This window comes from Rattus norvegicus, chromosome 2 (genome assembly GCF_021556685.1).
Source record: "Rattus norvegicus strain SHRSP/BbbUtx chromosome 2, alternate assembly SHRSP_T2T, whole genome shotgun sequence".
NCBI classification, from domain to species: domain Eukaryota; kingdom Metazoa; phylum Chordata; class Mammalia; order Rodentia; family Muridae; genus Rattus; species Rattus norvegicus.
In genome coordinates this window covers 184,313,528-184,329,082 of record NC_141535.1, presented here as the reverse complement: position 1 = coordinate 184,329,082, position 15,555 = coordinate 184,313,528, and the positions used below count along the sequence as shown (strand labels likewise).

The following is a 15,555-nucleotide window of genomic DNA, read 5'->3' as shown; positions in this document are numbered from 1 at the left end:
CCTATACAATCTCTCCCTCCCTCCAGTCCTTTCTGTTTTGCTTTTGAGTGAGACAGTCTCTCACTCTGTAACCCGGGCTAACCCTGAGCTCTTGATTCTCCTGGCTCAGGTTCCTATGTGCTGAGACAACGGTGCGAGCTGTTGCAGTTTCTCTGCTTTGTCTTAGAACTATAACTCTTCAGACCAGACAGCATCTTTGACTCCTCTTTCCTTTTTTTTTTTTTAAACCTAATTATATCTGGTTTGTTGACTTGTCAGTTTCCTCTCTTGAAATAGCTCATGTGTGGCCTGTATCATGGTCACAGCCCGCTCTCAGCCTGTCTCCTTAAGCTTGAAATCACACTGAAGCTCTATCTTGCTGCCCTGCACCTCTAGTAGCCACCACAGATTTCTTTGAATCTTGTCTAAAAATACTAAGTTCTTGCCTAAGACAGGTGACAGCTTCCTGTAATTCCAGCCCAAGGGGATCCAGTGCCTCTGGTCTCTGTGTACACAAAGCCATATGCATAATTAAAAATAATAAAAATAAGTCTTTTAAGAGAAGAAAAGTACACAGATTGTTATTGTTAGGAAATAGGAAAAAGAAGCAAAGGAAGAAATGAAAAAAATGAATAAAAAACCACCCCTAGGGGCTGGAGAGATGGCTCAATGGTTAAGAGCACTGCGAGTTCTGAGTTCAATTCCCAGCAACCACATGGTGGCTCACAACCATCTGAAATGCGATCTGGTGCCTTCTTCTGCTGGTGTGTCTGAAGATAGCTACATCGTGTGTGTGTGTGTGTGTGTGTGTGTGTGTGTGTGTGTGTGTAGGAATATAATAAATATTTTTTATTTTTATTTTTTTTTTAAAAATTTTTTTGAGACATAGTCTTACTATCTAGCCAGACCAACCTCTCAAACTCACAAGTCTTTCTGCAGCAGTGTTCTAAAGATTTATTTATTTATTATATATAAGTACACTGTAGCTGTCTTCAGATACACCAGAAGAGGGCATCGGATCTCTTTACAGATGGTTGTGAGCCACCACGTGGTTGCTGGGAATTGAACTCATGACCTCTGGAAGAGCAGTCGGGTGCTCTTAACCACTGAGCCATCTCTCCAGCCCATAAATATTTTTTAAAACTCACCCTGTTATTTGTACAGTGTTCAGCCAAGCTCTCCCACAGGACAGGGCTGTCTTCTTCCAGAATTCTGCTGGGTTGCTGGGGACTGTGAACGGGTGGATGACAATGAACACACTGAGACAGTGGAAGGGATGTGATACTAGAACTGGGCCTGGAAGCCATGAGGCTGGGAGAAACGACAGGAAGAAAGTGTGCAGCGGAAATCCGTGAGCATATTTGGAGGACAGGAAGAGCAGCTGCAGGCATTTTGGGGAAATGGTGGAAGAGACCAGTAAGGCAGGCCCTCTCTGGGACTCCTAATCTTTGTTTTTGAGACAGGGCCTCACTACATAGACCAGGCTGGCCTTAAACTCAGAGATCCACTTGTTTTTGTCTCCAAAATGCTGGGACTAAAGGCATGGGCCACCACTGTGGCTTACATAATACTCTATCAGCTAAAAGTATGTTCTGCTTGTTGTTGTTGTTGTTGTTGTTGTTGTTGTTGTTGTGACAGTCTTGCTACATAGCTCTTGCTGTCCTGGAACACACTCTGTAGACCAGGCTGACCTCCAACTCAGAGAGATCTATCTGCCTGCCTCTGCCTCCCCAGTGCTGGGGTTAAAGGCACGCACCAGGAGCCTTCTGCCAGCCGCCGCGTCTCCCTGCCCTCGCTGCCCCTCCATGTGCCCAGGCGCCGCCGCTCCGCCTCGGGCCGCTGCTCACCCTGGGGTCTATGGAAGTGATGGAAGGACCCCTCAACCTTGCTCACCAACAGAGCCGACGGGCAGACCGTTTGTTAGCTGCTGGGAAATACGAAGAAGCGATTTCTTGTCACAAAAAGGCGACAGCCTATCTCTCTGAAGCCATGAAGCTGACACAGTCTGAGCAGGCTCACTTATCACTGGAACTGCAAAGGGATAGCCACATGAAGCAGCTTCTCCTCATCCAGGAGAGGTGGAAGAGAGCGAAGCGAGAGGAGCGGTTGAAAGCGCAGCAGAGGACAGACCGGGATGGAGTCCCCCACCTGCAGGCATCTCACAGACCCTCTGAGGACTCGGAAGGCCAGAGCCCTCTTCTTTCTCAGACATACATCCCTTCCACAGAGAAGCACCTCCCTGAGGTGCAGGGGGTCTTTGACAGGGATCCAGACACGTTGCTATTTTTACTTCAGCAAAAGAATGAGCCGTCAGAGCCCTGTATTGGAAGCAAGGCCCCAAAAGATGATAAGACGATTATAGAGGAGCAGGCAACCAAGATTGCAGAGTTGAAGAGGCACGTGGAGTTCCTTGTGGCGGAGAACGAAAGACTAAGGAAAGAAAATAAACAGCTAAAGGCTGAAAAGGCCAGGCTCCTGAAGGGCCCAGCCGAGAAGGAGCTGGACGTCGATGCGGACTTTGTGGAGAAGTCGGAGCTGTGGGGCTTGCCGCCACACTCGGACACCGCCACTGCCTCTTCTACCTGGCAGAAGTTTGCAGCTAACACGGGGAAAGCCAAGGACATTCCAATACCCAACCTCCCGCCTCTGGATTTCCCGTCTCCAGAACTCCCTCTGATGGAGCTCTCGGAGGACATTCTGAAAGGATTCATGAATGACTGAATGGAAGGCTGGCCACACAGCTGATCCAGCAGAAAATACAAAGGGAAAGCCAGGCCCCGGGGGAGGCCAGCCATGCTGGAGATGCTCCTTCCTCTGGAGTGTTGTGGGAGAGGTGGCGGTGCCAGGACCTGGGAAAGTCACTGTGAAACATCACTTATCTTCTTCATGACTAAAGCTCATGATTCCGACTTGGCAGACACTGAACTCTTGGAGGTCGCTTTCTTATGATACAAACCAAATGGCTACCTGGAATAATTTTTCAAACACTTATTTTTCTTATCTTCAGGGTTAAATGTATAAAAGTATGTCATGTGTAATTAATCTATAATGCCATAAATGATAATGCAAAAGCTAACTATGGTGGCCTGAGAGGCTCACTTGTATTTGGAACATGCTTTCTATCATGCATTGACTGTATGCATTTCATGCACATTTTGTTTGTTTGAGATATGGTGTGTAAGATACACGCTTCCAGACAGAACTGTACGTGCCACAGTTTGCACTACTCGTAACATAATGATAACCTCAAGACTATCAGGAGAAATATTTAAATTTCCAGTTTATGAAGAAAGGAACCAAATTATTAGTTACGCTTTAAAAAAAATTACCAGTTTACATAATTAATCAGGGTGCATTTTCAGTTCTAACTTTGTGTTATCTGATGCATCATTTGAAAATACTGAGGAACTCTTCCTTCGTTCTGAATGATGCATGTGTGAAAGTAATGCTAGTTAGCAGTATTTGATTGTAAGAAATCAATAAAATAATTGTGTTTAAAAAAAAAAAAAAGGCACACACCACCATGCCTGATTACAAATAAGAATTGAATGAACTGATAGGTCAAAGGGAGGGGCTGTTCGGTTGAAAGAGACAATGCCTGCAAATGTGCCAGTGGGACTATGGAGAGGGCATGGGGACCACAGTCTGACTGAAAGAGAAAAGCAAAGCAAAGCACCGGGAAAACGAGGAAACCGAAGACAGGGCCCTGAGGGGCCAGTACACGCCAACTTTGTCAGCATGGCAACATTCAAGTGTTTACTTCAGCCTCTTTAGAAACTTTTTCCCTTGTCAGAACTGTAGTAAAGATTCTGTGTCCTCCTCTACCGTCCCCCCATGCAGTACACTCCTCACAACGGGCGTTCGTCTGGCACGCACGCTGTTGCCGTACAGCGCATCCTCCTCTACCTTACTGTTGAACACGGTACTTCCCATTGTGTGCTACTGTGATTGGCACATAACAAACTTGTGCTGAGAGACGTACAAAGAAACGGAGTCTTTGGTGAGCCCCTCAGCTGTTGTCACAGAGTTTGTGACCCCTGGGGGAAAGACCATAGATTTGATTCTATTGTAATTAAGAGATTTGTTGATAAGCCTCTAGCAGGACGAACAGTGTTTGAGCCGAATTTGAGACTGCCGTCTAGGAGGGGTATAGGGAACGACCTTTAAAAGGGAATCTGTTCTCTCAACTCAAAACAATGTTTGGGTATCTGTGTAAGCAAGTTACAGGTACAAAGGCAGCTAGTCCTGTAACAAGTAGATAGTCCTGGCTGTCCATCTTTGGTGGGGGTCACTGAGTCAGCGTTACAGGGTACTTATCCTCCAGAGACTGGAGTCAGAGACCAACAGGTACTGAAGATGGGTACCTGGCATAAAATGGAAATTCTTCAGTCCTAATGTTGCCTGATGAAGGTCACTGAGCCTCAAGCATCTCTGTCTGAGCCAGTGAGGCACCCTTCATCTACCAGGCCAATTGTAGTGGCATCGTCTCTGAATTGTCTCCTACCTGCCCCACCTAACACAAGACCCCCAGGGGCAAGACCACACTTGCCTTCAGCTACAGCTTCTTCCAAAAATCCTCAAAAGCATGGCGCTCCATAAAGTGGGAGGAGCTTAATAAATATGTGCAGGAAAAAAAGGCTGTGACCTCTGATCATTGACTCAGTAGGACCTTAGTGTTTCTATCAGCTTGTTTGTGTTTACTGATTGAATATCTCTGTCTTTTTAACTTCATTACTTAAAAATAATTTTAAAATTCAGTTTATAGTTTGGGGCTAGCATGTTTTCCTTTGTGATCTTTTTTTTTTTCCCCCTGGAGCTGGGGACCGAACCCAGGGCCTTGCGCTTGCTAGGCAAGCGCTCTACCACTGAGCTAAATTCCCCAACCCCTTCCTTTGTGATCTTGATAAAAATTTTAAACCATTTTATGTGTTTGCATGTTTTGCCTGCATACATGTCTGTGCACCATGTATGTGCCTAGTACCCACAGAGACAAGAAAGGTGTTACAGGACTGGAGTTACAGACATTGTGAGCTGCCATGTAGGTGCTGGGAATTGGACTCTGGTCCTCTGGAAGAGGAGCCAGTGCTCTTAACTGCTGAGCCCTCTCCTCAGCTCTCTTTGTGACCTTTTATATAAACATTCTAATGTTACCTTCAAGTTTTGATATGTAACTGTACTTCCTTTTAGCTTTTCTATAGTTAATTATAACGATTAATTAACTTACCTAGAGTTTGTTTAGGAGTACAGTTAAGCTAGGTCCTGTGTGTACATAATACACACAGACATCTAAACAGTAATTCTGTGTACTGTGTACATAAGAATTGTATACAATCATGGGACTTCATACAATATTTCAACATATACATACAATGGATATTTTTCCCCAAAATTTTAACCAACTGTTCAAATGCTGTTTTTCCCATTAAGCTGCAGTGTTTATTTAAAATTGGGTCTATTTATGTCTAGCTAGTGTGTTAAATTGATGTGCAAGCTGCATGATGTCTACTTGTCCAGCTTATCTCTCCACCAGTAAAGCTCTGTCCGAGGGTTTTGTGTGCCTTCCTTTGCACTTTGTGTGGTGGTCAAACCACTTGAGGCAAAGGCTCTACAAAATGAGGTGTGTCCCAGTGTCTTTAAGGTTTTCTGTTTTTTTTTCTTTCCAGGTGAAATTTTAAATAATTATATCCAACTCTAAAAGGATTATATTGAATTAAAGTATAATTTATCGTAATTACCAAAACAAGTAAATAATAAATATTCAATAGCTCTACAATTTTAATTTTCCCATCCAGAGAAATTCTTTTTGGTTTTATTTTTAGTTGTGTGTGTGTGTATGTGTATATGGTCTGAGGAAGCAATTTAAATTATCACTGTATGTCAGATTACAGGTATAAATTAAAAGTCACATGATGAACCAAAAATTTATACACAGTATAAAAATATAATTTCCTAAAGTTGAACTTATAAGTATGCTGGGTCAAAAGCTCTTCAACAATGAGAAACTGAGGCAGACATCAGTGCAAATGAAGACATTTCAGAGTTCTCTTGTCTCACTGAAAGCCAAAACCCACCCATCTTCACTCATATTCACCCCTCCCCATCAATCCCTAGGCATTTAAAAAGAATTTTTTATTGTTATTGAGACAGAATCTCAACGTGTAGCCCTGACTAATCTGGAACTCTCTATGTAGACCAGGCTAGCCTCAAACTTACACAGACCCACCTCTGTCTACTGAATGCTTGAATTTAGGTGTGTGGTACCATGCCAGGTTCTGATCAATCTTTCTTCCTTCCTTCCTTCTCCCTTCCTTCCTTCCTTCCTTCTTTGTTGTTTGTTCTTAGGCAGGGTCTCTCTATGTAATCCTAGTTCTCCTGGAAGTCACTATGTAGATCAGTCTGGCCTCTAATTCACAGAGCTCTACTTGCCTCTGCCTCCCCAGTGCTAGGATTAAAGGTATGCTCCACCTTGCCTGGCCTGGATTTTCTTCTTTAGGATCCTCCCAGAATCCTCAAACCTCTGCTGTGTCTTTCTGGAACTCAGTTCATGTAAAATGTCTTTATCATCCTGTTGTAGAATACAGTAACACACTATTTTGCATTATAATCCAGACTTTTCATGTTTCTTTGTCTAACTAGACTGCAGACAACAAATGACCAAGGATATTTATTCTGCACAGTGCCAAGCCACACAATGATTTAGAATAAACCAGTATTTTTCTGTGCCAAGGCATCATTTGTTGTTTTTCAAAAGATTTATTTACTTTTTGTTATGTATGAAGTTTTTGTCTGCATGTCCGTATGTGTATCACATCCATACCTGGTGACTGTAGAGGTCAGAAGAGGGCATCAGATTCCCCTAAAACTGGAGTTACAGATGGCTGTTGTCTTCATTAGGGTTTCTTGCTGTGAAGAGACACCATGACCTAGGCAACTCACATAAAGGTAAACATTTAATTGGGGCTGGCTTATAGTTTCAGAAGTACTGAAGGAGCTGAGAGTTCTGTCTTGGTCCAAAGGCAACCAGGAGGAAGCTCTCTTCTACACTGGGTGAAGCTTAAGTACTAGGAGGCCTCAAAGCCCACCCACACAGTGACACACTTCCTTTAACCTCCTATGGGCCACTCCCCATGGGACAAGCATTTAAACACAAACCTAATCAATCCAACACAGTTGTCAACCACCCTGTGTGTGCTAGGGACCAAACCTGGGTCACCTGCAAGAGCATGAGTGTTCCTAACAGCTGAGCCATCCCTCGGTAGCTGCACCATTTCTTCTGTCTTCCTTGCCCTTCCTCCAACTCCTCTCCTCTTTTGGTGCGCCCAGCAAGGCCTCAAGTCCCTCAGCCTTCCAAGTACTAGTACTGTTGGTATGCACCACCACACTTTTCTTTTTTAAAGACAGGATCTCATATAGAGGCTGCCCAGTGTTTGAACTGGTTATGTAGATTATAGCTTTGCCCATAACACCTTCCTGCTTTCATCTCTTAACTTTGAGAGTCATGTGCTGCCAGGACCAGCTTCAGTTTCCTTTTTAAAGAATTCTTTTCAGCTGGACGTTGTAACACAGCTCTGAAATCCCAGCACTTAGGAGGCTGAGGCAGGAGAACAGCCTGAGTTACAAAAAATACCTTGTCTTAAAAAGGGCTCTTCTGGGACTGCAGCAATGACTGCACTGACTGCTCTTCCAGAGGTCCTGAGTTCAAACCCAGCAACCCCACGGTATTGCACTACAGAACCTGACACCCTCACACAGACAGACATGCAGGCAAAGTGCCAATGAACTTTAAAATAATTTTAAAAAGTTTTTTTGTTTAGCTGAAGGCAGACTGAGTGGTTTAAGGCATGACTGACTGTTCTTTAAGAAGACCTGGGTTTGATTTGCAGCACCCACATGATGACTTAAAACTATATTCGGTTCCAGTCCCTGGTGATCTGATGCCCTCTTTTGACCTTTAAGAGAACCAGGCTTGCAAAAGAAGCACATGTAGGCAAAATACCCACACACTTACAATTTTTAAAATTACAAAGAATTTTGTCTCCTGTAGCTGGTGTTTGCTACTTTGTGGGTTATTTTTTCCATCCTTTATCTCCCCCTCCCCACCCCAGTTTTATTCCCTAACACTAGATAGGAGAGAAACAAGGAGAGAAAAGACAGAAGAGTTAAGAAAATTCCTGAATTTAGGAATTGTTTCTTCTTTGACCATGGCTACTAACAAACTGCAACCAACCTCCCTACATAACCCATAACCAACACCCATCACCACCACCACCACAGCCACCACCACCACCACCCACCACCACCCACCACCACCCACCACCACCACCACCCACCACCACCCACCACCACCACCACCACCACCACCCACCACCACCACCACCACCCACCACCACCACCACCACCCACCACCACCACCACCACCCACCACCACCCACCACCACCACCCACCACCACCACCCACCACCACCCATCACCACCACCCACCACCACCACCCACCACCCACCACCACCACCCACCACCCACCACCACCACCCACCACAACCACCCACCACCACCACCACCCACCACCACCACCCACCACCACCACCACCCACCACCACCACCACCACCACCCACCACCCACCCACAGCCACCACCACCACCACCCACCACCACCACCCACCACCACCACCACCCACCACCACCCACCACCACCACCACCCACCACCACCCACCACCACCACCCACCACCACCACCACCACCACCACCACCCACCACCACCACCACCACCCACCCACAGCCACCACCACCACCACCCACCACCACCACCCACCACCACCACCACCCACCACCACCCACCACCACCCACCACCACCCATCACCACCACCCACCACCACCACCACCCACCACCACCCACCACCACCCACCACCCACCACCACCACCCACCACCACCACCACCACCCACCACCACCCACCACCACCCACCACCACCACCCACCACCCACCACCACCACCACCACCACCACCCACCACCACCACCACCCACCACCACCACCACCACCCACCACCACCCACCACCACCACCCACCACCACCACCCACCACCACCACCCATCACCACCACCACCCACCACCCACCACCACCACCCACCACCCACCACCACCACCCACCACCACCACTCACCACCACCACCACCCACCACCATCACCACCCATCACCACCACCACCACCACTCACCACCACCACCACCACCCACCACCACCACCCACCCACCACCACCACCACCCACCACCACCACCCACCACCACCACCACCCACCACCATCACCACCCATCACCACCACCACCACCCATCACCACCACCACCACCCATCACCACCACCACCACCCACCACCACCACCACCACCCACCACCACCACCACCCACCACCACCACCCACCACCACCACCACCACTCACCACCACCACCACCACTCACCACCACCACCACCACCCACCACCACCACCCACCACCACCCACCACCACCCACAACCACCACCACCACCACCACCACCACTCACCACCACCCACCACCACCACCACCACCACCACCACCCACTCTAGGATTTAATATACTCTCTGAAAAGTTCCCAGAATTCCAGACATCACACAATTCAAGAAACTGTCTGCTGTCGTAGACCACCCACGGGAGTGTGTCAGCAGAGGGACCAAGGCTTGGATTCCAGGTAGAGAACGGATTCGGCGTGACAGACAGACACAAACTCGAGGTGTGTGCTGTTGCAAAAAGCTTTACTTCTTGGCATAGATTTAAGCAGTTAGAACAGGTACATCATAATTGGCAGTCATCCAGGTCTTATTCATCACTCCAACAAATGTCCCTTGCAAGGAGGAAAGCAGAACGTACAGTCTAGGAAACAATTCTCAGCCACAAACAATAGTTTAGAAAACTGCAGTTATACTGCCAGACCCGTGGGCACCAGGTATGTATTCATCATTTATCTTTGTTTTAATAAAGTTTAAACTCTATATTTATGGCCCCTCAGAATAGTAAGGAAACTTTTGTAACCATAGTTAACTCTTGATAAGTTTGTTCAACTTGTTGGAACTTGTCTATGATCTTTCTAAAAGAATCATTACTGTTTTGAATCATGCTAAACAAAACTTTTCCAAAAGGGGGGTAAGGCTTTTCTGGAACAGTCATGTTGTTAGTAACTGCAATTAACTTCTCTCCTATTTACTGGGAACTAATGGATACAGCAGTTGAATTCATCCCAGCCATTGAGTTTATAAGGATCATGATGGTGTGAGCCATTTCTGTCTCTGAACTTTCAGTTCCTGAGACATCTAAAGTACATGACCATCTTCCCACACTGCTATATTCTTAAAATCAGATATTGCTGACAGGCTTAAAGTTGCTAAGATCACCAAGGCTAGAACACAGAAGGCACCTCCACCGCAAGCATGGACCCCAGTCATCATCTTTTTGTAGGGAGACTGCCAGGACCTCCAGGAGGCCAAGCCATTCCAGGCACAGGCCTCTGTTCTGGACAGAAACAAAGCACAAGAGCTTCATGTCACGCAGACTCCACTGGAGTGGGTGTGGCAGTCTGCAGCTGGCAAAACCACACTTCTGCTAGAGCACGAGGCAAATCATAGTCAGCTGCTGCAGACAGTGACACAGCCTCACGCCTACACCTTAGAAAGAAAGCACATTCTTAGAATATTTCTGTGGCTTTTAAAGAAACCAAGTCATCACTTCACCTGCTATCTTAGTTGATCCCAGGAAATAGGGAGCAGGTAGACTCTGTGTGTGGGGAGCGGGTGTGGCGGCAGTCCCAAGATGGCGCCCGGGACTGCAGCTAAGTCTCATGACTAGCACCTGACTTCCTCACACACCTGAAACTAGCCATATCCATTGTGAGAGCTGTGCAGGCACACCATGACGCAAGATCAGGCTATGTGACATGAACCTATGAACTGAGATTACGCAGTCTGGACTGAGGAGGCGGAGTTGAGGGAGGATATAAGGGAGTATGCTCGGGGGCTGGAGAGAGAGAGAAGAAAAGAAAGATTCCTGTTTGCATGTTGTAAGGGTTCTGAATAAACCACTTTGAGAAGAACGCTGTGTCGGCGCTCTTTTCTGCGGGTCGGAGACAGAAGCGACATCTGTGTACTCCTTATGGAAGAGTCAGAAGGCAGCATCAGTAATAAAGAACCTCATCTGATACTCCCTTGTCCTTGTGTTTGGTCATTCAGCAGTCATGAGCCCATAGCATAGAGCTGAGAGCTGTCATTGGATTTGTTGCTTATTGTATCTTTTTTACAATCTGTGCTAGTTGGAAAAGTTATTCAAAATGCTCTAACCTTCACAAGATGATAATGTGTACTTAGTAAGAACATTTAGTGAGTGTCTATAGTAAGCTAGGCATCATCATTTCCCATTTGACAGATGAGGAAGTCTTGCGTCAAAAGTAGACAGTATCGTTGTAGGTTGTCCTGGTGCTGTTTGTATTCTGCTGTTAATTCTGCCTCCTCAAGAGGGGCTGCCCCGACGAGGAGTGGATCACATACCCAGGTGATTCCATGTGACCCTTCTCCCCATTTTAACTGGTCAAATAAAGGCTAGAGCCTGTGATTGGGCAGAGGAAGGGAAAGTAGGGCTGGAGGTTTTAGAGGATGAGGGAAAAGAGGGAAGGAGGGAGGAAAAATATGGGGGAAGAGGAGGTGTAAGGAAGGTGGAGCAGAACCATCTGGCCTGGAGAAGCCACAACTATCAAGGGGTCTCATGGCTGGGGAACAGTGTAGAGGTAGATCTGCCCCACCTAGGCATGCAGCTTATAAATACTGTAACTGAGTAGGGTGTGTTTTTGCACGGGCTTATTGGGGTTGGAGATTTACTGCAACAACTTATTACCTAACGTGGGGCTTGAGCTCACGATCCTGAGATTAGGATTCTCATGCTCTAAGGAGAATAGACTCTGGAAGAGGTGCTAGAAAAAACTGCAGACATTCACAGATGAGACTGAGCACAGATAAGAGAGACACTTAAGACTGGGCAACACAGCCTAGAGGAAACACTACACCTAAGGGTTCAGGATTCCTTAGGTCAAGATAAGCAACAGAAAGAGGAGAATAAAGGTTGCAGACAGGAACTGGAAAAGATGCTCAAAAAAAATACACAGAATTTCATACATCAGACTACTAAACAGCAAAGAGAGAGAGATAAAATTTGGAAACAGAGTCTAGAGGATAATTTACTAAACCTAGTAAATCAAAAATAAGGTAGATGTTACAATATCAGAGTTGTCAGAGTCGGAGGAGGAGGAATTAGAGGAAGAGACAGCCAGATATGAGGAAGAAAGATATGGGCCTAGGTGGAGAGCCACTGTGAAGAAACCGAAAGTTATGGATCCTTTGTGGGCAAGGCTGGTAATTTTGTTTCTTTTTTTCTTTGTGTGGAATAGAGAAGCCACAGACTGCAAGCTTAGGCCCGGACCAAAACCTCTTTGGCGAATGGTCCCTGCCTGCTTAGAGGATAAACGATGTGAGGAACTCGGACCAACCTAAGACAAGGGGCCCGGTGGCGATAGGGTAACCCAGCGACGGGTAATGCCGAGTCATCGTCCGGAACGACCTAAGACAGGAGCAATGACAAGATTGACGTGACACCCAGATCTAGACCAGTCATTTTTTTAAACAAAAAAGGGGGAGATGTAGTGAGCGGCTCGGTAAAGTAAAGATGGCGCCGACAGCCAGCCCCGTCTGAATGTAAACAACTTACTGCGCATGCGCAGGCTTGTCCCCTCGTCAGGGCAGCTGTATGATCCAGCGCCCTTCTGTGGTGAACAACAGTACTGCGCATGCGCAGGGTTTTGCACCTGGCGTCAGTCTGGCTGGGGCGGTACTATGCTAATGGGAGGTTCATGCCGCGCCAATCTCTGGAGGACAAGTAGCTGGGATGACAGTGGGGTGATAGTGGAGTGACTCATGCCCCGCCAATCCCTGAAAGAATATTAGCATACTGTTGTGTATATAAGGCAAGCGCTTTTGCTGTTCGCATCTCCGTGTCAAAAATGAAGGTGTCCTGCAGTAAAGGCTGTTGAGAAGAATCCAACCGTGTTGCGTCTTCCTTGCCGGCCGAGGTGGGCACGACAATTAGAGAAAACCAATCAAAGGTTACTAGAACACAAACTTTAGTCTATCTGGTTAGTGTACAACAAAGACCTCCAGATGATGATCAGGACAGGGTTATCAGGAACTCAAATGGCAACCTGTGGACGTGTTAGAACTGAGGAAATTAAGTAAAGTGTCACTAATTTTGGGATGCAGTCACCATTTGTAAAACAAATCCTGACTTCTTGTGCTATTAAAAATAGAATACTCGGAGAGCTGAACACCCAGGAGTGCAGACATCCTGAGACCGCAGGACAGAGTGCCACTTCTGCACACCTCTGCCCACATCCCAGGTCCAAGGGGAAACTGCACAGTGCCTCTGGGCACAGGGGTATAGGAACAGTCAGTCGCCAGTACCCATAGTTCTGGTCTGCGCCCAGGACTGAACTGACCAGCCGAACAGCTCCCTGCACCCAAATCCCATGGGGGAGAGAGCTGGACCCTCAGAAGTGTGGACACTCCTGAGAAGTCAGAGGAGACTACCCTCTGCCCACAGTCCAGACCCAAGAGGGAATCGTCTAGTGCCAACTGTGCCCCCTGGGTACAAGGACCTAGGAACAATCAGGGGCAGGACCCTTTGATTCCTGCCCATGCCTAGAGCTGAAAGACAGTCTCCAGCAGTGTCTACACACATGAAATCAGAGCACCTGTTCTTAGAAAAGGCTGAAAGAAACCAGGAAAACAGTTCTACAGGAGTGCAGACACAGAGGTCTACAGGAGAGTCAAGTCACTCTCAGAAACAGCAAGACAAGCAAACACCAGAGACAACCCAATGGCTAGAGGCAAGCCCAGGAACCTAAGCAACAGAAACCAAGACTACTTGGCATCATCAGAGCCCAGTTCTCCCACCAAAGAAAATACTGGATATACAAACACGCCAGAAAAGCAAGATTTAGATTTAAAACCACATTTTATGATAATGATGGAGGACTTTAAGAAGGACATAAAGAACTACTTTAAAGAAATGCAGGAAAACACAAGTAAACAAATAGAAGCCCTTAGAGAGGAAACACAAAAAATCCCTCAAAGAATTACAGGAAAACACAACCAAAGAGGTGAAGGAATTGAATAAAACTGTTCAGATTTAAAAATGGAAATAGAAGCAATAAAGAAAGCACAAAGGGAAACAACCCTGGAGACTGAAAACCTAAGGAAGAGACAAGGAGTCGTACAAGCATCACCAACAGAATACAAGAGATAGAAAAGAGAATCTCGGGGGTAGAAGATACCATAGAAAATATTGACACAACTGTCAAAGAAAATGTAAAACAGAAAAAGCTCCTAGCCCAAAACACCCAGGAAATCCAGGACACAATGAGAAGATCAAACCTAAGGATAATAGGTATAGAAGAGAGTGAAGACTCCCAGCTCAAAGGACCAGTAAATATCTTCAACAAAATCATAGAAGAAAACTTCCCTAACCTAAAGAAAGAAGTGCCCATAAACATACAAGAAGCCTATAGAACTTCAAATAGATTGGACCAGAAGAGAAACTCCTCTGTCACATAATAGTTAAAACACCAAATGCACAAAACAAAGAAAGAATATTAAAAGCAGTAAGGGGAAAAGGTCAAGTGACATATAAAGGCAGAACTGTAAGAATTACACCAGACTTCTCCCCAGAGACTACGAAAGCCAGAAGATCCTGGACAGATGTCATACAGACGCTAAGAGAACACAAATGCCAGCCCAGGTTACTGTATCCAGCAAAACTCTCAATTAACATAGATGGAGAAACCAACATATTCCATGACAAAACCAAATTCACACAATATCTTTGTACAAATCAAGCCCTACAAAGACAATAGATGGAAAAACTCCAACACAAGGAGAGAAACTTCACATACAGAAAGCAAGAATATAATTTCCTTGCAATGAAACCAAAAGAGAGACACATAAACATAATTCCACCTCTAACAATGACATAGCAGGAAGTGACAATCACTATTCCTTAATATCTCTCAACATCAACGAACTTAATTCCCCAATAAAAAGACATACACTAAAAGACTGGATATGTAAAGAGGACCCAGTATTTTGCTGCATGCAGGAAACACACCTCAGAGTAAAAGGCTAGAAAACAACTTTCCAAGCAAATGGCCAGAAGAAACAAGCTGGAGTAGCCATTCTAATATCAAATAAAATTGACTTTCAATCAAAAGTCATTAAAAAGATAAGAAAGGACACTTCATATTCATCAAAGGAAAAATCCACCAAGATGAATTCTCAATCCTAAATATTTATGCTCCAAATGTAAGGGCCCCTACATATATAAAAGCAACCTTACTAAAGTTCAAAGCACACATTGCACCTCACACAATAAAAGTAGGAGATTTTAACAGTCCATTCTCATCAATGGACAGATCATGGAAACAGAAATTAAACAAAGACATAGAGAAACTAACAGAAGTTACGAACCAAAT

At 45.9% G+C, this 15,555-nt stretch overlaps 1 protein-coding gene across 2 annotated transcripts; it reads left to right on the top strand.

Annotated features, from left to right (window-relative positions):
- Nucleotides 1-1,737: 1,737 nt before the first annotated feature.
- On the top strand, nt 1,738-5,776 carry Nrbf2l1 (nuclear receptor binding factor 2 like 1). Of its 2 annotated transcripts, XM_087641831.1 has the most exons (2): nt 1,738-1,866; nt 1,952-4,563. In XM_087641831.1, exons 1-2 carry the CDS (start codon nt 1,785-1,787, stop codon nt 2,698-2,700), a joined length of 831 nt encoding a protein of 276 aa, XP_087497957.1. In that variant the 5' UTR covers nt 1,738-1,784; the 3' UTR covers nt 2,701-4,563. The 2 variants fall into 2 exon arrangements, with proteins under 2 accessions (XP_087497957.1, XP_087497951.1); XM_087641825.1 differs by having other exon boundaries at nt 1,738-5,776.
- Nucleotides 5,777-15,555: the final 9,779 nt, after the last annotated feature.

Excerpts from the sequence above, each read along its gene's own strand:
- Nrbf2l1 (XM_087641825.1), top strand. The coding sequence starts at position 1,837 with ATGGAAGTGATGGAAGGACCCCTCAACCTTGCTCACCAACAGAGCCGA.